Below are 23,143 nucleotides of genomic sequence, written 5' to 3'. Positions count from 1 at the left end.
AGACACTGATTTACAAATAAGATAAAAGCAAAATACTGCGGATGCTGGAAACCTGAAACAAAAATGAAAATAGCTGGAAAAGCTCAGCAGACCTGACAGCATCTGCGGAGAGGAATACAGTTAACGTTTCAAGTCCGTATGACTCTTCATCAGAATTGAGGAAATATAGAAATGAGGTGAAATATAAGCTGGTTGAGGGGGGTGGGACAGGTAGAGCTGGATAGAGGGCCAGTGATAGGTGGAGACAAAGAAGAGATTGCCAAAGATGTCATAGACAAGAGGACAAAGGGGTGTTGACGGTGGTGATATTAGCTAAGGAATGTGCTAATGGTGACATTAAGGGTAGAAAGCAGGATGACAGATGGCCCTAGTAGGGGTGGGGGGAAGGGATCGAAATAGGCTAAAAGGTGGAGATGAAACAATAGATGGAAATACATTTAAAAATAATGGAAGTAGGTGGGAAAAGAAAAATATATTTATTTAAATTATAAATTATTGGAAAAGGGGGGATCGGAAAGGGGGTGGGGATGGAGGAGAGAGTTCATGATCTGCAGTTGTTGAACTCAATGTTAAGTCCGGCAGGCTGTAAAGTTCTTAGTCGGAAGATGAGGTGCTGTTGCTCCAGTTTGCATTGAGCTTCACTGGAACATTGCAGCAGGCTAAGGACGGACATGTGGGCATGAGAGCAGGGTGATGTGTTGAAATGGCAAGCGACAGGGAGGCCTGGGTCATGCTTGCGGACAGACCGAAGGTGTTCCGCAAAGCGGTCACCCAGTGTGCGTTTGGTCTCTCCAATGTAGCGGAGACTGCATTGGGAGCAGTGAATGCAGTAGACTAAATTGAGGGAAGTGCAAGTGAAGTGCTGCTTCACTTGAAAGGAGTGCTTGGGCCCTTGGACGGGTGAGGAGGGGGAAACAAAGGGGCAGGTGTTGCACCTTCTGCTGTTGCATGGGAAGGTGTTGTGGGAGGGGGTTGAGGTGTATGGGGTGATGGAGGAGTGGACCAGGGTGTCCCGGAGGGAACGATCCCTGCGGAATGCCGCCGGGGGGTGGTGAAGGGCAGAAGTGTTCGGTGGTGGTATCGTGCTGAAGTTGGCAGAAATGGCGGAGGATGATCCTTTGAATGCGGAGGCTGTAGGGGTGATAAGTGAGGACAAGGGGGACCCTATCATGGTTCTGCGAGGGAGAGGAAGGTGTGAGGGCGGATGCGCAGGAGATGGGCCAGACACGGCTGAGGGCCCTGTCAACCACTGTGGGTGGGAAACCCCGGTTAAGGAAGAAGGAAGACATGTCAGAGGAACTGTTTTGGAAAGTGGCATCATCAGAACAGATACAACGGAGGCGAAGGAACTGAGAGAATGGGATGGAGTCCTTACAGGAAGCAGGGTGTGAGGAGCTATAGTCGAGGTAGCTGTGGGAGTCGGTAGGTTTGTAATGAATATTGGTGGACAGTCTATCACCAGAAATTGAGACAGAGAGGTCAAGGGAGGAAAGGGAAGTGTCAGTGATGGACCATGTGAAATTGTTGGAGGGGTGGAAATTGGAAGAAAAATTAATAAATTTTTCCAGGTCCAGACTAGAGTATGAAGCAGCACCGAAGCAGTCATCGATGTACTGGAGAAAGAATTGTGGGAGGGGGCCTGAGTAGGACTGGAACAAGAAACGTTCCACATATCCCATAAAGAGACAGGCATAACTGGGGCTCATGCGGGCACCCATAGCCACACCTTTTATTTGGAGGAAGGAGAAATTGTTCAGTGTGAGAACAAGTTCAGCCAGACGGAGGAGAGTAGTGCTGGATGGGGATTGTTCGGGCCTCTGTTTGAGGAAGAAGCGGAGAGCCCTCAGACGATGCCGTTGGGGGATGGAGGTGTAGAGGGATTGGACATCCATGGTGAAGAGGAGGCGGTTGGGGCCAGGGAACTGGAAATTGTTATAAAAACAAAAAACTACTGCGGATGCTGGAAATCCAAAACAAAAACAGAATTACCTGGAAAAACTCAGCAGGTCTGGCAGCATCGGCAGAGAAGAAAAATATGATGTAGGGCGTCAGAGGAATCATGGATGTAGTGGGAAGAGACTGAACAAGGGGCGAGAGACATGCCCACATGCCCGTCCTTGGCCTGCTGCAATGTTCCAGTGAAGCTCAATGCAAACTGGAGGAACAACACCTCATCTTCCGACTAAGCACTTTACAGCCTGCCGGACTTAGCATTGAGTTCAAAAACTTCAGATCATGAACTCTCTCCTCCATTCCCACCCCCTTTCCCATCCCCCGTTTTTCCAATAATTTATAATTTTTTAAAATATATTTTTCTTTTCCCACCTATTTCCATTATTTTAAAATGTATTTCCATCTATTGTTTCATCTCCACCTTTTAGCCTATTTCAATCCCTTCCCCCCTCCCCACACCCTCTAGGGCCATCTGTCACTTGCTCATCCTGCTTTCTACCCTTAATGTCACCATTAGCACATTCCTTAGCTAATATCACCACCGTCAACACCCCTTTGTCCTTTTGTCTATGACATCTTTGGCCATCTCTTCTTTGCTTCCACCTACCACTGGCCCTCTATCCAGCTCTACCTGTCCCACCCCCCTCAACCAACTTATATTTCACCTCATTTCTATATTTCCTCAATTCTGATGAAGAGTCACATGGACTCGAAACGTTAACTGTATTCCTCTCCGCAGATGCTGTCAGACCTGCTGAGTTTTTCCAGCTATTTTTATTTTTGTTACTGAATTACAAATGCTTGCCTGTCCTAATACACAAAATGCAGTAGTTGGAATCCAGGCAAGTGGACAGTTTGCCAAAAGACCATTCAAAACCTGCTGAGGAGTGGACTGATATAGTTGTAAATTATGCAAAAGAGTTGAAGGGTTGGAACGAACTATGAAACCCCAAAGGGATAAAATAATTGATGCTGCTCAAAGATAAGTGGAAATCCTGTTTGAAATGGGATTGGGCGAAACAACAAGATTACAAAAAGTTCAAAGATCATACCCAAGCAGAAGTACAAAACCCTTTTGTGTGAACATAAAAAGCATCTTAGCAACATCCTTGAAACGGCGAAAAGCAGTTTTGACCAGAGAAGAAATGAGATGCTAATGCACAAACGTTACTAAATTGAAATGAGAGTTTACCACATTTGAGTTCGGAAAATGAGCTAAAAGATGGAGTTACTCCTATAGTTAACAAAAAGGATGATTGAGCTGTGGACTTAAATAAATCATTCTTTGCTGAGTTAAAGACTGGGAATAAGGGAAAATAGAAACATAAGAGTTGAGTTATGGTAATACTATGGTGTACAAATTCTGCTAATCTTATTACATTTATTAACTTTGTTTTGCTTAGATCTCTAATTGTACAATATGACATGTATAGTTGTGAAACGAGATAGATAAGAGTCTATGGTGTTGGGGTAGTATACTAACATAGATAGAGGATTGGCTAACTAATAGAGACAGAGTTGGGATAAGGGGGTCATTTTCGGGATGACAACCTGTAACTAGTGGAGTGCCGCAGGGATCAGTGCTGGGGCCTCAATTACTTACAATATATGTTAATGACTTAGTCGAGGGAAGTGAAAGTACTATCATCAGGTTTGCGGATGACAAAAATAGGTGGGAAGGCAAGTGGTGAGGATGACACAAGGAGTCTGCAGAGGGATATAGACAGGTTAAGTGAGTGGGCAAAAACTTGGAAGATGGAATATAATGTGGGAAAATGTGAGGTTATGCACTGGCAGGAAGAATAGAGGAGCTGAATATTATTTAAATGGAGAAAGACTACAGAAGGCTGCAGCACAGGGATTTGGGAGTCTTTGTGCATGAATCACAAAAAGCTAACATACAAGTTCAACAGGTAATAGGGAAGGCAAATGGAATGTTGGCCTTTATTTCAAAGGGAATGGAGTACAAAAATAGGGAAGTCTTGCTAAAATGATACAAGGCACTAGTTAGATCACATCTAGAATGTTGTGAACAATTTTGGTTCCTTTATCTAAGGAAAGATATACTGGCATTGGAGGCAGTCCAGAGAAAGTTCATTAGGTTGATCCTGGGTATGGAGGGGTTTTCTTATGAGGAGAGGTTGAGCCTGTACTCATTGGAGTTTAGAAGAATGAGAGGCGACCTTATTGAAACATACAAGATTCTTAAGGGGCTTGACAGGGTAGATGCTGAGAGGTTGTTTCCCCTTGTGGGAGAGTCTAGGACCAGAGGGCATAATCTCAGAGTAAGGGGGAGCCCATTTAAAACAGAGATGAGGAGGAATTTCTTGTCAGGGTAGTCAATCTGTGGAATTCTTTACCACAGGGGACTGTAGAGGCTGGGTCGTTAAGTATATTCAAGACTGAGATAGACAGATTTTTAATCAGTAAGGGTATCAAGGGCTATGGAGAAAAGGCAGGAAAGTGGAGTTGAGGATTATCAGATCAGCCATGATCTCATTGAATGGTGGAGCAGACTCGATGGGCTGAATGGCCTTCTTCTGCTCCTATGCCTTATGGTCTTGGAGATGAGAAATTTATTTGTATGATATGTAATAAGCTATTTTGTTTGATGTTTATGATAAGTTTGTGTGGCGGATGTAAGGCAATTGTAAAGAAACCTTCACGGTTGTGAAGCTTTCTTTCAAGGGGGAGGCGTTAGGAACTAGATATAGTTTAAGTAAGTTGTATTTGTGGGTGTTATGCATAAGCTATAGCTTTAAATTTTAGCTTTAAGTTAAATGTTTTATTTGTGGTTTATAAGGGTGAAACCTGGGTCTAGTTTCACTTTAAAGAATGTTGCCTGCACGTCTGTAGGTTTGTTTATATACCTGCATTTTCTTGATGTTTTATGCCTCTTGAAATAGAAAAAAAACTATGCTGTTGCCTAGCAACAGGGGGCCCACAGACACGGAGAAACAGAAAGCATTTTGAGTTCAGTTGGTGATTATGTTCTTACAGTGAAGAAAGCAGTTTTTTAGTTCAGTTGGAAACGGGAGCTAGGAGAACCTGGACAGGACGGAGCTGCAGGAAGCAGATTTCCTAAAAGAACAGAAGAAAGGGGGTATTGAGAAGACCTTCTAATCAAAGGAAAAGAACAGGAATCTGGATAAGGCCCTGTTGAGTGAAGTTAAGAGTGAGGAGCAGAGGAAGACTCCAAGTTTAAAGAGAGAAAGCTGCAGGATACAGACCTGAAGCAAAATAGGCTTGCAAGAAGCCAGAAGATCCAAGGAGACAGCCGAAGGTCTGTAACTCTTTACTATGGGCCTGTGAAGCAATGGTGTTCTGTTGGCACGTTTGAGTATCTGAGAGAGAATGCATGGAAGGCGAAGCTTGAATGCATGTGGCGATCCAGTGGAGATCGAACCCTGGAGGTGGACCTTTGTGGAAGGTGCCCGAAAGAAAGCGTTGTTTGGGCGGAGATTCCAAAGTGGGTTCTTCGAGAGTGGGGATTGGAAACCCTCATGTGAAAGACGGTGTTCGGTGAGACCTGTTGGTTTACGGTGTGACGAGCGTCTGTGGGGAGTTGAGAGATCCAGAGCATCTGTTTGGGATGGTATCTGTCACTTGGTTTCGGAGTGTAGTGTGTCTGACCACAGGTCACCTATTGGTTTACATGGACCGTGTAGTTCAGTAAACTTGAAAGTATAAGATCACTTTTGTAACTTGTGTTATCCTTCCGAATCTGAATATATTTATAAAGGTATAGTTGTGCGTGAAGGAGTATCGTAATATTGTTTATCTTTTCTTGTTTAATAAATGTTTTATTCGTTTGTCAATAGTTCATTAGCTGACTCCTGTGACTCTATTCAGTAGCTGCCCCCCATGTTTCTAAACAAAAAATAAAAATTAGGCTCTATCAAGCCAGGTTCCACCCTGGGATCTGAATTGGCCAGCAGTAACATCAGCTGGGATCATAACAAGAGGGAGTTCCATCGGGAATGATTATGGTGACAAAACAACTGGCCATCAGTGACGGAACAGATGGAACTGAGGAATAAGAAAAAGCTTAATGTTAAAAGCATGATCTTGTCTTTATATTGCACCTTTCATGTTCTCAGGATGTCTGATATGCAGAAAAATGTGACTGCCAATTGTGCCGACACTCAATGAGATAAATGACAATCAATGTTTTGACGGTGTTGCTTGAGAATTGTATTTTACCAAGACACCAGTAGCACTCTGTATCATCACTGAAGGAACTGAATAGGAAATCCACCACGAGGTCTTGCACGGGCTGGGAAATCATGTAGCTCCTCTGACTATTTTGGGAATGTTTTAAAGATGTGATTGTTTTTTCTTGAAACAAAAACAAAAATAGCTGGAAAAACTCAGCAGGTCTGACAGCATCTGTGGAGAGGAAGACAGACTAACGTTTCGAGTTCGTGTGACTCTTCATCAGAACTAAAGAAAAATAGAAATGAGTTGAAATATAAGCTGTTTGAGGGAGGTGGGACAGGTGGAGCTGGATAGAGGGTCACTGAGGAAGGAAATATGGCTGTGAAAGCGAGTTTTAGTAAACACCTTGTCAAACACCAGGAGAGAAATGGAAAGCAATGAATTATTTTTTCTTGTTTGGGTAATGGTCCCTTTACTTCTGTACAAAAATTCTAACTAGTTACTAGTCACCGTCTATTAGTTATTAGTATACCCTCTATTAGTTAGTTAGAATAGACTTGTTTCTACCCTTTGACTCCATGTCATTTGTCTCAGGATATAAATGAAAATATTTTTCATCAAATATATTCTTCAGAGCCCTTGAACATGCTGCCACCTCCCGAATCTGTGCTCATCTTTCCCAGAATTCCATGTTTAAACCTCTCCAAATCCAGTTTCTGTCCTTGCCACAGTGCTGAAACTGATCTTATTAAAGTCACAAATTACATCCGATGTGACTGTGGTAAATCTCTCCTCATCATTCTCAGTCTGTTCGCAGCCTTTGACATGGTTGACCCCCACCATTCTCCTCCAATACCTCTCAGCTGGGTGGGACTCTAATCAGCTGGTTCCATGCTTATTTATGCAGTTATAGTGAGAGAATCACGAGGAATGGCTTCTCTTCGCACATCCGCACCATTACCCCAAGGATCTATCCTTTCTCCACCTCCGCCACCACGCACGAACCACCCCCCCAACTCCTATTTCTTATCTAGATGTTGTCTCTTGGCAAAGTAATTTGAAAAGACAGTGTTAGGGTGTTAGGTTCCAGATGTATGCTAAGGACACCCAACTCTACCTTCCACCATCTCCCTCGATCCCTTCATTGTCTCTAAATTGTCAGGCTGCTTCTTTGACTTCAGTGCTGAATGATCAGAAATTTCCCCCAACTAAATATTGGGAAGTCCAAAGCCAATGTCTTTGGTTCCCACCACGAACTCTATTACCTAACCACACCACTCCATCCCTCTCCCTGGCAACTGTCTAAGGCTGAACCAGAATCATCACAATCATGGTGTCACATTTGATCCCAATATGAGCTTCCAGCCACAGATCTCTGTCACAACTAAAATCACCTACTTCCAGCTCCATAACATTGCTAAACACAGCCCTTGCCTCAGCTTATCTGCTGCTGAAACCCTCATTCAAGCCTTTGTTGCATCTAGACTTGACTATTCAACACTTCTCTGGCCAGACTCTCATCTTCCACCCTTCATAAACCTGAACTCATCCAAAACTGTGTGTGGAGTAAAATCCAGGTTGAACAGTCTCAGTAGGAGAGCATTAACACATTTTACAGGAATGTGGAGAGCAAGAGAAGGCTAGAGATGAGATAGTTAGAAATAAGTGAGTGTTAATTTTGGGTTCCTTTGAGGAGTTATAAGTATGAAAAGGAGATGGTTGAATACCATCTTGGTTGCAGAGCTGATCAGCACAATGTTGATGTTATACTTAGAGCAGAAACAGTAATGTCATGTTTGCTAGTCACAATAAAATCTATACTTTGTTTACATGTTGTAAGCAATTTTATATCTCTTTAATGCTTCCAACACAGTAACCATTTCTTTGCATTTTATTTCATAGGGCACAACAGACTGTTTAGATAAAGCAACCCATCAAACAGAATCACAAGAGTCTAGAAGCTGCAGTACTGAATCAAAGAGACGGCGGCGGCGCAAAAAGAATTTTAATCACCCGCAGATAGCCCTTGCACAAGAAATGTCCCCATCTATGACTACAATGGACTCTGTCGTATCAAGATCTATAATATGCCAAGCCATGCCCATGCCTTTAACAGTCCAAGGTCTTTCCTCTCCTGTGGCACAACTAGCTCTCTCTACATCTGCAGTAAAACCAGCTATATCCACACCTACAGTGAAACAGAGTTTGTTTGCTCCTATGGTGGAGAAAACCCAGGCCATATTTGCAATGGAGAGATCCCAGTTCCCGCCTGCAGTGGAGAAATCCCAGTCCAGGCCTGCAATGGAGAAATCCGAGTCCATGGCTTCAGTGCAGATATCCCAGTCCATGCCTGCAGTGGAGAAGTCCCAGTCCACACCTGCAGTGCAGATATCCCAGTCCAGGTCTGCCGTGGAGAAGCCCCAGTCCAGGTCTGCAGTGGAGAGGTCCCAGTCCAGGTCTGCAATGGAGAATGCTCTGTCCGTGCCCGCAATGGAGAATGCTCTGTCCGTGCCCACGGTGGAGAATGCTCTGTCCGTGCCCACGGTGGAGAATGCTCTGTCCGTGCCCACGGTGGAGAATGCTCTGTCCGTGCCCACGGTGGAGAATGCTCTGTCCGTGCCCACGGTGGAGAATGCTCTGTCCGTGCCCACGGTGGAGAATGCTCTGCCCGTGCCCACGGTGGAGAAAGCTCTGCCCGTGCCCACGGTGGAGAAAGCTCTGCCCGTGCCCACGGTGGAGAAAGCTCTGCCCGTGCCCACGGTGGAGAAAGCTCTGCCCGTGCCCACGGTGGAGAAAGCTCTGCCCGTGCCCACGGTGGAGAAAGCTCTGTCCGTGCCCACGGTGGAGAAAGCTCTGTCCGTGCCCACGGTGGAGAAAGCTCTGTCCGTGCCCACGGTGGAGAAAGCTCTGTCCGTGCCCACGGTGGAGAAAGCTCTGTCCGTGCCCACGGTGGAGAAAGCTCTGTCCGTGCCCACGGTGGAGAAAGCTCTGTCCGTGCCCACGGTGGAGAAAGCTCTGTCCGTGCCCACGGTGGAGAAAGCTCTGTCCGTGCCCGAGGTGGAGAAAGCTCAGTCCGTGCCCGAGGTGGAGAAAGCTCAGTCCGTGCTTGCAGTGGAGAAATGCCAGTTTGCGTCTCCAACAGAAAATTCCCATTCAGCGCCTGCAATACAAAGGTCCCAGGCCATCCCATCAACAGAAAATTCTCAGCCCACGATTGCAATGGAGAAATTCCAAAACATGCCAGCAGGTGAACAGTCCCAGTCCATACCAGCAGGGAAACAATCCCAATCTATACCGGCAGGGAAAGAATCCCAGTACATTTATGTGACAGAGCAGTGCCAGTCCATGTCTGCAGCAGACCAGTCCCACTCTGTGACTGCAGAAAGTCAGTCTCAGTTCTTACCTGCAAAGGAACGGTTCCAGCTCTCGCCTGCAACAGAGACCCTGTCTACTCCAGCAATAGAATTTAACCAGCCAATACCAGCAGTAGAAGTCCCTCTGCCTGTAGCCATACAAAGTTCAACACAACAAGCAGGATCACAGCAGTTTAAAACAGACAGTATTGTTAAGAAGAGATGGCAACATAGGAACTATCTGAATACTCAACAGATTTATCCTACTCTACAACCGGCACTTGGGGATAAAGCAGAGACGATGCTTACACAACTGTCCACTTCACCCGGTAGGAATATTTTTCACTGTATTCTGTGCAAGTTCTAGAGTGAAATTAATTCGAACCATTCTAAAAATCATAATCCTGGAAGATATAAACAGAGTCTATAGATTTATTTGTAAATCTATAAATTTACCCTTTCTCTGGTTTGAAAGAAACACTTTCCCCATAGCTGCCAGTATGTCCTCACTGGTATTGTTACTGTGCATTTCTCAAATTTTAGAGTCACCAGTTAAAATGAGATTATATTCCTCTGCTTTCAAGATTGTGTGTGCGTAATTAGAACAAAATAATAAAAACAGAAAGTTGCCTTCCCAAATTTCATGCCCAGCTACACTTTGTGCCCCTTGAATTCTCATTTAATTTTGCAAAGCACCAACAACAGAAATTTCCTTTAGCATAGAGACTTTTTCTAAGTGCATTACGGATCAGTTTTTTTGCATTTCCAAACCTAATAGCCAACAGGAAAAGTAATGATGTTGCCCCAGGGACAATTTCACGGTTGAATTTGAGCACAGGATGGAGCCCATTAAGTTGTGTGAGGAAATTCATACATGTAGCTGCAGATTCAAACATACCATATGTATCATCTATGTATTGGAAATATGCAGGGTATAGGAGGTTACGGTCATTTCATCGAAGATGCGTTTCTCATGGAAACCCATGAAGATGTTAGTGAGATGTTTGAGGGGATCCCATGGCAACACCATATATGTGGGCATACATGGTGTTGTTTCAACTGCACGAGTTGTTGAATTCATAAGTTCAATGAATACAGATTCAGATAATGGCAGCGCGTCTAGATCGCCATTATATAATGACGTGGTGCAAATGTCTATGGCTTCCTTGAGTGGTACTTTAGTGAATGGGCTAGCAATGTCAAACAAGCACATGGACACGGCATTGCTATCAATATGCAAGTCCTGTATGGCCTTTGCAAAAGTGAAGGAATCTTTCACTATGTATGTGGGAACTTGCTCAGAACTGGTTGTAGCAACTCACTGAAGCATTTGGCCATTTCATGTTGTGCAGAACCAATCATAGATAAGGTAGGGCATAAAGGGACATCATTTGTGTGTCTTGGCAGCCCATACATACGTGGACACAGTGAGCTGGGAGGATGAATCCTATCATACACACCACTAAGCAGCTCACTACTTTTACGCAAGTCCAACAAGCGTTTTTGTAGCTTGCTTTTGAGCAGGGCTGTGTGGTCATGCCTTAAGTCCAATCAATACGAAGTTGGACCCGCCATTAAGAACGGTGTGCATTTTGTCAATATAGTCACACGTGTTAAGGATGACTATTCCAGTCCCTTTTGTCGGGCTTACAGATATGTATGGCTGGGTTTGCTTTGAGGCTTCACAACACTACCAGACATTATTGCTGCATGTGGAAATCGGCCAAGTTGTTGGATATCCTGCAATATGTGTGTGCTAGATCAGCTAGATGCGCATTCAGGGACCCATTCTCTTCATTGGACCCTGGTTTGTGGTGGGATAGCTGGGAATCGAGAAGTTCGAACTCAGCAAATACCTCTGCCCGCTTGATTTGGGATGAAGGCACACCAAAATTGAAGACATGCATGAGAACAAACTCCTCACTTTCGGAGAGTACATGAGCAGTGTTTGATGTCATCGTTTATTGTGCTGACAAACTGCTTACACTTAAGTGAGTTTGCTGTGCGGGCATTTTTCAAATTTTATTGTTTATGGTGCAATCATCTATTGAGGCAATACAGTGACACAAATGGATCAAATCAAAAAATGAAAGAAATTTGCGCACCTCAGACCAAGCGGTGAAGGGCACAGTGTAAATATGTAATTCTACTACCAATCTGTTCAGTCTCATCCTGCATAAATGCTCGCTCAAGACACGGGTCTGTTTCTTCACTTTAGCATTATCAGTACACCTGGAAGTGAACACTAGCACAACCTTGAGTCTAATACACTCTCAAAGAAATTCAGTAGATAGCTTACCTGTTTTTAAGTTATCTGAGAGTCAAACTATGTTGTTGATATCCCAAAATTGGCTTTGTTTTACCTCTGTCTCAGGCATACAAATTGTTGCTTGATAGTACCGAACTTGAGCATTGCTGAAAAAAAGAAAGATGCTATCAAAGCTTTTTGTCTTGTAATCATCAGGACAGGTTTGCAAGAATACCAAATCTCAAAGGGAACAACAGTTCATACTGCATGAGGAGAGGGGGCTGATTGGTTGGCAGGTGGACTTTGATTGGTAGAGGCAGTGTGCCATGAAGAATGCACTAGGGAGCAGTTAATTACTAAGCTTTTGTGTAAATTCAAACAGGCAAGTTGACTGATTGTTAAGGCACTGCCAGGGCGAATGAACCAGGAAAATGTTGTTCCCAAGCTTTTGTTTAGTTGAAAAAAATGCAGTGCATGGGCATGTTCTTGTTCGCAGAGGACAGGGCCTTGTGTATGAATATACGTAGCTTCTAGTATGCGTAAGTGAGCCACACTGCGAGCCCGACTGATAATCTTAAATTGGCTGTCAGTGTAATTCTGAGCACAATCAGCCTTGTTTAGCAAGTACCATTCAATTGCAGAATCACATCTAATGTTGGACAATATGTTCTGAGTTTTGCAAGCATGGGCTGATTGATTACAGTCAGCACTTGCCTGTTGTGAGCACCCAAAGGGACGTGCTCTTCGATACGACCTATCAGTCGTCTGGATGTATGGCCTACATACCTGGCATCACACCGTGTTGCCATGGGATCACCTGTCTGCCCAGCTGTCGCCAACATCTTTGTCGGTTTCCACGAGAAACGTGCCTTCGATAGAATGACCCCTAACCTCCTACCCCTTGCGTATTGCTGAAACATAGATGATATGTTTGCTATGTTTGAATCTGCGACTGCATGTAAGAATTTCCTTGCACAACTTAATGGGCTCCGTCCTGTGCTCAAATTTATCTTTTGAAATGGAGCAGTCAAATGAGTTCCTTCTCCTCTATGTGCTAGTTGAGAAATCTTCCAATGGGTTCTCTGCTAATGTCTATCACAGCCCACCTTCACTGGTTAATATACGCTTTGGGTTTCCTACAGTTCCATGCACTATAAGATTGGGCTTAATAGCAATCTCGTAAATAGGGCCTAAGCCATTTGCTCACTGTGCAAGCTTGGTGCTGAATTAGGGAGCATCAAAGCTGTGGAATGATGTGTACCCCGATCAGATCATTGCTCGCTATTTATTGCGCAAAGTTATGAATGAGCCAAAGGTCACCACTTTCAGTCCTGAGAAGTGCCCAGTCTACCTCAGATTACCCTGGAAGGTTAAGGGTCTCAAAAATTTGAGCAACAGGTGAAGCTAGCCTTTTCACGCTGCTACTATGTAGTAGCAACACAAGTAGTATTCTTCACTAACAAGAAGACTTTCTGCCTACCACAGAAATTAGCAATGTGGTACATGAGTTTCAGTGCAGTTGTGATGTCCTATGAAGGCCATACATCCCAACACCTGGAGGATTGTATCAAACAGCATGTCGCTTCAGCTGTTTGCAACAGGCAAAGTACTGACCGTACTCAACCAGCCCATGCTTTCAAACTCAGAACATAGTGCTCAACATTAGATGTGAACGACTATTGCTAAAAAAACCTGATTGTGCTAAGAATTACACTGACAACCAATTTAAGATGATCAGCCGGGCTCACAGTGTGACTGTGAGACCGGCTGATCATGCTAGAAGCTACTTATATTCACACACAGGGCCCTGTCCTTTGCAAACAGAAAGAACATGTCCAAGCATTGTGCCTTTTTGCACTAACAAAAGCTTAGGGGACAGGCATTCCCTGGTTCATTCGCCATGACAGTTCCATTGACGAATCAGAGTCGACCTGCCTGAATCTAAACAAAAACTTGGCAGTTAACTGCTTCCTAGTGCATTCTCCATGGCAACGCCTCTACCAATCAGATTCCACTTGCCAACCAACCAGTACCCTCTACTCATGCAGGATAAATTGTTGTTCCCTTTGAGATTTGGTATTCTTGTAAATCTGCCCTGATGAGTGCAGGATGAAAAGCTTCCCCAGCATGTCTGTTTGTTCAGCAATACCACAGACAAGATGACCCAAATGACTTGTTCCTGTGCTGAATACCTAGATTGTGAGCAGCCCCCAGCATTTCTAACTGATGGTATGGCTGTTGACAGGACCAATTTAGAAAGCAGGGATTTCAGCATTTGGAGGTTATAATATTGTTGGCTTCCAGAAATTTTCTAATTTGAAGGCTTAGAATTGGAAATTGAAACATTTTGTAGGCTAATACTGCAATCACAACTGTAGCTGTTTGGCTTCCACCTCTATTCTACCTTTAGATCCAGCAATTGCACCAAGCATTATGAAAATCCATATTGATGGTGGTTTCGTTTGCTCTCTTGACTTAGCGAAGATGCCTGAAACCTTTTGCATTCTTTGAAGAATCATTTCTGTGGGATGCAAAATGTGAATATTAGGGATTGCAATTGGAAAAACCTGTTAGGGATGGATTTTTCTTCTAGTTGTTCAATTCATCTTAGTCATCATATGCGGGGTATATTTTTGCAAGAAAGATAAACTTAAAGGTACTTGATCTATAGTTATAGAGAGGTATTTGACATACAATCTCTGCTAATGTCAAAGCTATGATCTTGCAAAGTCAGGAAAGTTGTATTCCCAGCATGGAGCTTCCCTCAATGGGGTCATAAGTCACAGGACTGTCCCAAGTGTAAAGTGACCCTCCTCTAAGGTAAGCTCTGTTATGTCAAGAGCACTACATCTGTTGTTTTCATTGTAAATCAAAGCAATTATATAATTTTTCCACATTCTGTTTTGTTTTTTGGATGATGAATTATCAAGAATCTAGCATCTTGGGTATAATCATGTCAAATTTTCACACTGGAAAATATGTAAATTTTAATATTTTCCCTATGAACAGTTAAATCAATTGGCTCCTTTTGTACTGTCAGTTTTCAAGTTTCACTCAGTTTCAAGGTGATAGAGAAAAGTTATTTATTAGTGTCCTATTTACTCTGTTACAGAAAATTCTGAAGGAAAACGTCAAAGAAAACCAACTAAGAAACTGTTAGAATCAACAGAAGATTTTGATCAGCTTTTTATCCCAAAGAAGAAATTCAAACAAGACCATCGTCGCTTGTTAAAGGCATGTGCCTGACTTTTTAAAAATCTTTTTTTTAAATGTTTCACAAATTGAGCATTTGGGAAAGATCATAAGTTTGGCAGTGGTGCAAGATTCTTCAAATCCTTAAGGCTCTTACTATGAATTTTGTGGGCTACGGTCATGTGAAACCTATCACATAAATTGTATTGTTATAGTACATTTTTGCATTAGATGGAGGGTTATCATTTCCAAAACTCATGTCGCAAAGCAGCAAAAACAAGAGTATGACAACATCATAGTACTTTGTAAATTGTTGTACTGTAATGTTGATGCCAGCCTTGAGCAGTGGTTTTATGAAATTGGTGCAGTAGATTTTCAGATAGGGACACCATTTACCCACAGACTTTTAGATGCCAACCTCACCCAAGCTGAAGTCTGTTGTTAGTGTTCATTTTGCAATCAGCCCATTACCATAATTACCAGATTTGGATCTGTGCAGACCATGTGGACACTTTAAAGGAAGTGTTAGAATAGAAAAAAAATCTTTGCAGGCTTGGGAAAGGCTGAAAGGTATTTGAACATGCTGGCAGCATTTGCTAAGTTTGAAGGATAGAGCACCAACAAATGACATATAAAAACTAAAGGAAAGCCAATGTGCAGGCATCAGTTTGCAGACATGTGATAGAGCAGTCTAGCAACCAATTGATCTACCGTTTTATGGCTGCTGAAGTAAAGATGGTACTACATGAGGTAGTTGTGTGGATACTATGCTGAGAAGTACAAAAGGGTTCATGAAAACCAGCATAATAGTAAAAGCAAATGAAGATGCTTAATACTGTTGAAGTAAATCTTAATATGGCCTTCCACTGAATGTGCACATACAACTAATTCCCCAGCACTCTTGGAACTATTATTCATGTGCATTATCATAATAGCATTCTACATGCAAGAATATTTGGAAATTGTATATGGGGATGGATGGCATGGGAAGCGGGGAGGGAGCATATAGGAATGTTGGGGGAACGGCATGCGAGGACGAGAGGAGGGGAGATGGTATGGAGGCATCTCAAAGCGCTTTACCGCAAATGAATTATTATTGAAGTATAGTGAGTGTCAAAATATAGGAAACAGGCCAAGCAATTTGTGCACAGCAAGCTCCCACAACCAGTAATATGATAATAACCAGGTAATCTCTTTCATGATGTTGATTGAGGAATATATATTGATCAGCACACTGAGGATAACTCCCTTGCTTTTCTTTGAAATAGTGCTAGGGATATTTAACATCCACCTGACAAGGCAAACTAGTCTTCGGTTTAATGTCTCATCCAAAAGATGGCAGCTCCAAAGATGTAGCGCACCCTCGGTACTGTATTGAAGTGTCAGTCTCAATTTTTGTGTTTGTGTCCTGGAGCGGGATTAAAACCTGCAACCTATCAACTGAACAGTGGCTAACACATGATTTCAGGCTACAGTTGACTTAATTTACCTATTTCTGCCAGCCCTTTGGTGTCCTTACAACAGATGACACAGTTTGGCGTTTGCCTATCTGTTGACCTAAACCCTGAAAATTCCTAAGCAACAACAAGTGCAGCAGGAGGAGGAGAGGCAGCACTCACCAGAACACCTAATGCCTGAGCCTCCAGGGAGAAGTTAATCAAGGAGTGCTTCAACTAAGACAGCCATCCCATTTCTCATTCACCAAAGGTCCCAAAATCATTATCATTTTTCTTATAATTACAACCATCATCCAACTGCCCTCATTTACTCCAAAGTTATCGATCTTGGCCTCACTTCATTACAAAGACAAATAGCAGCACCAAATACAGATCTAAAAAGAAATTTATTGAAGAAATCATATTATCATTGATTTTTTTTAAATCATCCTTGTACAATCCTTTTCCTATCCATGTGCCCCTCTAAGGTGCTTCCAAAGTGGCCTCAACTAACTGTGGGCCTAGAGTGCCTGGTTGGAGATTGCACCATCTCTATGTGGGCTGGAGAAATCTGGACTGGCAGGATGAGTGACACCAGCAAGGGTAGTGGTGGAGTGGCTCATTGGGGTGTAGTCATACTGTTGTCCTGAGAGAGCCCCTTCAAAATTGGGCCCAAAGCAAACGTGGCAACTGTCTGATCTTCCATCTTAGGGATACACTATAGCAACTTACACACTGGGCTTCCATGACTGCTGTGCTAGAGAAGGTGTCATTTGTTATCGATATTGATAGCGCATGCTGCCTCCATTGGTATTAAGTGGTTCACCCAGTCTGTCCTGTCCCCTCTGCTCCCATTTTCGGGTATAATGTGATTTCTAGGTCTATATCTTTCGTAAGTATATACGTATTCGATATACTCGTTTAGCTTTTATTCAGACTTGCTTGCTAGTTTAAATCTGAGATATATGTTGATACTCTGACACTTTTGAAGGGCGGAAGAAAGTTCCTGTGATGGCACAGGATAGGTCCAGCAATGAAAGCAGCTTGTAGAAAGGTTTTCTTGTGGGATGTCCATCAGAAACCTACCTAGATATTAGGACCAGTGAAGATTCTTTTTGAAACTTTTAGAAGTTAAAACTCACCTATCGGAGTAATTTAAAATGAAGAATCCAAGAAGTTCTGAGTAAGAGACACAGTAAAGACCCAAAAACATAATGCAGATCTTCACAATTGTTCTGGTCAGATTTGCCTAATTAATTTCTGATTTTGATAAACTGATCTGTGCTTGCTCCTACTTAATGGCTCCTACTACTACACACAATAAAAGAAAAACAAAAGACAGGATTTTAAAATAAACCCTTCACTTTCATCTGGACCTGATACTGAAAGAAAATGTAACAGCAAATGAGGGAAAAAAACGCATCTTGAAATTGAGAACATGTAGCAGGAGTAGGTATTATTTTTGAAGGTACAACTGTTTACTAATTTATATTGTATCCCTCTGTATCAGTCCTGGGTTAAGACCTGCCTGTGAGGATCCAGAGTGACTGCACAGAGTTACTGTATAGAGTTTGTAATCAAAATACAGTAGAGCTGCACAATTTGATGCTATTATGCCTTTGACCAGAATGACTACAAATTTTCTATCTCTGATGAACCTCTAAAGGGGCTTTGATGAATTAGAGTCTGACATTTATGCACTCCATTTATTTAACAGTGGCAGGTGCTGAGAAATGTAGATTATTGCAAAAACATTTCTTTTGTTGGACAGAATACTCTTAATGTGTAAGGAACCCATAAAGGAACAGGTGTTGACATAGGTTCTCATTTATTGACCTAATTTCGATGGTTGACTTGTCTTCAACATCCAGTTACAGTCAGCTCACAAGACCCACTTCTGCTCCTACTTTGGCTCTTCTGCCGCTGAATCCCTTAGCCAAGCATTTATGCCAGGATTGCAGAAAAGTCCAAAAAGAAAACATTTTAAGCCGTTTCCACACACCAACAGTCATTTATCATTGCTACCTTCCCTAGACTTATAGAAATAGCCAGTGGATGGTCATATTCAGTGATTTCCCACCCCCCCCCCAGCCCCCACCACTCCTTTTATCCATCCCACTCTTCCCACCCCCCACCACACTCTAGTATCAGCCAATTATTAAATTATTTCAGGGTTTTTGTGTCGATATTCTATCCAGAAGTCCATTCTATATGTTAACTGCTTGATGTGAAGTAGAACGTCACTATATTATTTCAAAATTTTCCTTATACAATTTAATTCTGCCCCTTTTTGCCCTAATGTCCTGGTTGAATTAGAAGTGATGTTCTGAATTTATTTCCTTTGTGCTGCTTTCTAACACGTGTCTAAAATATCACTTGTCTAATGTTTTCTTTCAGTCGAAAAGTCCCCTGTTTCTTCAATCTTTCCTCATAACTTATTCCACTGACAGTAAGGATCAGTCAAATGGCTTGTCCTGAGTAGTACTCGATGTGGGATCTGCTGAGGGCACTCTCCAGTTTAATCAAGATTTCTGACATGTGGTCTGATTTTGCCTATAACTGTGTATAGAATCATAGAAATAGAACCATAGAAAGTTTACGGCACAGAGAGAGGCCACATGTCTGTGCCATCTGAAAAACGAGCCTAATCCCACTTTCCAGCATTTGGTCTGGAGCCCTGCAGGTTACGGCACTTGAGGTGCAGATGCAGAAACCTTTTAGATGAGTTGAGGGTGTAACCATTCACATCCTTGGAGCTATTACCATTGACCAGAAACTTAACTGGATGAGCCACATAACTACTGTGACAGATCAAAGGCTGAGAATTCTGTGGTGAATAACTCACCACCTGACTCTCCAAGGGCTACATACGATCTACAAGACACAAATCAAGACTGTGATGGAGTCTACACTTGTCTAGATGACTGTGGCTACAGGACAAAGCAGTCCACTTGACCGGCACCCCATCCAATACTTTAAACATTCACTCCCTCCACCACCAGTGCACAGTGGCAGCAGTGTGTACCATATACAATACACGTTGCGGCGACTCGCCAAGCCTCCTTTGTCAGCACCTTTGAAACCCTTGACTTCTGCCACCCATAAGGATAAAGGCAGCTGACGTATTGGAATAGCACCACCTGCAAGTTCCTGCCTAAACCACACACCATCCTGACTTGGAGCTATAATCAAGAAACTTGTGGGTGGAGAAACATGTTAGGATTTAACATGATCAATATTGCATTTGAATCTTTATTGTTCCTCCAGTGAAAATATGTTCAGTTCTGTGAGCATTCTCATAAGCTTTGTTCCCAAGCACTGAAATTAACCTTCATACTTTCTCCTGAAACTTTTAATAATATGAATCTAAACAGATTATTCAACTCCAGCTATAATTGCCACTAACTAATGCTTGAGATTAGAAGATATATTTCGTCTGTATAGAATAATGGATATGTGGAATAGCAAAAGTAAGGACTATCAATTAACTCATTAAGAATTGACCATCTGCTTATCAAAAGATAGAATCAGCACTGATCATCAAAGACTGAGGCAAATGATGCTTCATGCCTTGCTGAGATCATTCCCTACTGTCGTCTTAGATTAACTGGGTACCTCAGTCCTAACAGATGTCTAACTTTACTCTTGCAACACAGAGCTATTCCTGCCTTTTCTCTTACTTTGATAATTTGATCTTTGTAGAATTGTTCTTGCAAAGGATAATCAAAATGTACTGTACCATTGTCTAACTAACCACGACCTAGTACCATTGGATTCCTCTGGCCTTTCCTCTCAACCTAACCAAGTGTTCTTTAATTTAATTAAGACAAGAAGTATCATTTGCCTCAGTCTTTGATGATTAGTGCTGATTCTATCTTTTGATAAGTAGATGGTCAATTCTTAATGAGTTAATTGATAGTCCTTACTTTTGCTATTCCACATATCCGTTATTCACTCTTAGGTTCTTATTGCACTGTGCAGGTAAGCAGGGATGCACTGTTCTTTTAGCTTGGACTATAACTCGCACTATACTTCTACTCAGTTGCTTTTACTCAAGCTCTGTAACTAGAAACAAGAGGATGACAACCAGTCCAAATCAATATGCTTCAAATCTATAGGTTTCGGTCCAAGTTGTATGGATGCAAGCTACTTCAGCTTAGTATCCAAGTGGAAGATCCTTTTGGTTGAATGAGGCTCATTTCTATTATGGATGGGCACTTTCTAGCTCAAGTCAAAGTAAACTGATGTTGAATTGAGACTGGTTTGAAGATTCCTACAGTTGATTACTTACTGTTGGAATTTGATGTTACTAAATTCTCTGAGGCTGAATTGATGTTTCTCTTTACAGCCCTCCCTACAGTCTGAAGCCAGATGTGTAAAGAAGCTTCAAAGCACAGTAAATGGTCCTATGCCACAATCTGTCAAGTCCCATTCAGGTAGGCTGCAGTAATCACATTGCATTTAACAGTAATAATTGAGGTGCAGCGGCTTTCAAGAAATAAAAACAAAGTTACTTTTGAGTACTACAAAAGTTTTAACATGTTATACTACTCGCATAGATCTTTGGTCTGTCCTTTCTTCATTCCAGCATCCTACATGTATTGCAGAAGTAATCCCTGGGTCTCCAGGAAAAATCAGTGAAGATAATAGTCTCTTCAAAATATTTTGATAACTTGTTACCGGAATAATTTCCCCCCTTCTTGCCACAGGCATTTATGCATAAGTTGCAATCCTTACTGTATGATGTTTGGGTAGCATCCCTGTGATGTTCTGCTTTTGTTTACAAACAGGATACTTTCTTATTTGCTGTAGTGATGGAAGGATTCCTCTGTAACTTAGACCTTGCAAGGAACAAAATTCTCTAAAAGTATAACATTCTTACTCTGCTTTATATTATTTAAATACTATACCTGGGAGTTTTAACTAGCCACAATCGATGCCAAGGATGCTTACCTCAATGACACAATTTTTCCCAATTATTAGAAGTTTGAGGCTCTGTGTCCAGGATAGGAACTACAAATGGACTATACTTCGCTTCACCTTCATACCTCTGTGTTTATCAAATGCCTGTTTTTCATCGCAGCCAATGTCTTCACATGTACACATGTATTTTAAAATATTGTCACCATAGAGTGTTGTGTTAGAGGTGAGCACATAAAAATACTCTCTGCATCTGTCAATGTCTTTGGCTTCTGAACAACTAACTGAGCTCTCAGTTAGACATAGCAGAACTTGATCCTATTTATAGGCATTCACTTAAGGATTACTTTGGAAAATTATCTCCTTATCAACAATTCTCATTCCCAAAGTACAAAATTTGTTCCCCATCCCCCAGAAGAAAGGTTCATATTTCTAATGAATTTAGCATTGCTTGTCCTTTGCTCATGGTAGAAGCCATTTAAATAGTAACAGAAGAGGATTCTTAATCACTTGTGTTTTCACAGTTCTCTGAAACACTGCCAGTTAGCAGTTAGGAATGTTGGTCCTCTGGCGGTACACCCTAAACAGAATTTTTTTTCAGACCACTATTGCTAAAATAATCTCAGCCTGCTTGGCTCTGTATTTTTGGCATCTGGTCCATGCCGCCCTGCCCATCTCCTAGCAGATAACAGGCTGAATAAATTGAAATGTGTTAATTGTACAGCACTAGTGTTAAAATACTGATCACCATTAGTATTGGAACCACTCTTTTCATTCAACAGTTAGGCAGTGTAGAGAACATAGCAAACCTCCTAAATCAGTTTATGGTTCATTTGTTGGACTAATCCATTCAGAGATGTGACAAATGATTTTCAGGAGTGGGACTGTCTGGATTGGATTATTTATGATGTTAAGTAACGTACAATTTGTTACTGCTTCAGAACTTGGGTGTGACATAGATGGTAGCTTGATAGCCTGTCATTGTTAATATAGGTATAAATTTCTATATGCGTTCCCTCCATTTTCACTAGAATATTTAGAAATGAAGATATTATTCATTTTATAACAAATATTGACCTTCGAGATCAAGGTTCTCTTTCTTTCTGGTACACCCTCTTTTCCTTATAGGAGAGATCTGCTAACCTGATTGTTGGATTAGTTTTTCCATTTCCATCAGGAGTTATCTTGTCTATTTAGTTACTGAAAGGAAGAATTGCTGTCAATAGGCCAAGCCATCTCTACAGATACTTTAATGACATGTGGAAAATCTCCCATAAGTAACATTTAGAATACTAATGGAAGAACTTTGCCTGATGGTGATCTCTTGTGTCCTTTGTGTTTTGGGTTTTCTTCAATATCCCTTAAACCCATGTTCAAAACCTCTTCTTATCACAAAAAATGTTGCAGCATTAATAGTTGTTCTCAGAATGATTCACTTGAGGATTGCTAACTTACATGTAGTTTCATGAATGGTTTGGAAACCAATCCTGTTCTGTACTTCCAACTGTTCCTTAGGTTTTGAACCTTTTCTACTCCTGAACCTATACATTCTTGTAATCTGAAATCCTGAACTTGAAAGATTGCTTTCCCAATCATGCTCATTTCAGTGAAAAGATAAGTGGACTAAGACTTATCCTGTTTTGTATGCTAACAAAGTCAACCTTTAAATTGCATCTGAAATTTATGCCACAGGAAGAAGTGAATCTGATCCTTTCATCCTCTCCACCTCAAGCCTGAAATGGAGTCTCAGTACTATTTTGTAGATGTAAATAGAATATTGGTTTACATTGATGGAACAATAAGTAACCTTAAGCTTCATCAAGTATTTCTTTTGCTATGGCAGCACCAGTAGAACAGTTGCTTTAGGAAGACAAAGGTTAACA

General features: G+C 42.0%; 1 protein-coding gene across 1 annotated transcript in view; it reads left to right on the top strand.

The window, feature by feature from the left end:
* The window catches only part of LOC144685771 (uncharacterized), a 219,738-nt gene that overhangs the window by 103,298 nt on the left and 93,297 nt on the right, over window positions 1-23,143 (top strand). Inside the window, exons 11-13 of the mRNA XM_078550630.1 lie at window positions 8,014-9,793; window positions 14,825-14,946; window positions 20,689-20,776. Coding sequence (XP_078406756.1) covers window positions 8,014-9,793; window positions 14,825-14,946; window positions 20,689-20,776 — 1,990 coding nt within the window. The remainder of the gene's footprint in view (window positions 1-8,013; window positions 9,794-14,824; window positions 14,947-20,688; window positions 20,777-23,143) is intronic.

The sequence above is a fragment of the Cetorhinus maximus genome, chromosome 10 (genome assembly GCF_964194155.1).
Source record: "Cetorhinus maximus chromosome 10, sCetMax3.hap1.1, whole genome shotgun sequence".
NCBI lineage: Eukaryota > Metazoa > Chordata > Chondrichthyes > Lamniformes > Cetorhinidae > Cetorhinus > Cetorhinus maximus.
The sequence above is the reverse complement of the archived record's forward strand: the minus strand, read 5'-3'. Positions and strand labels throughout refer to the sequence as shown.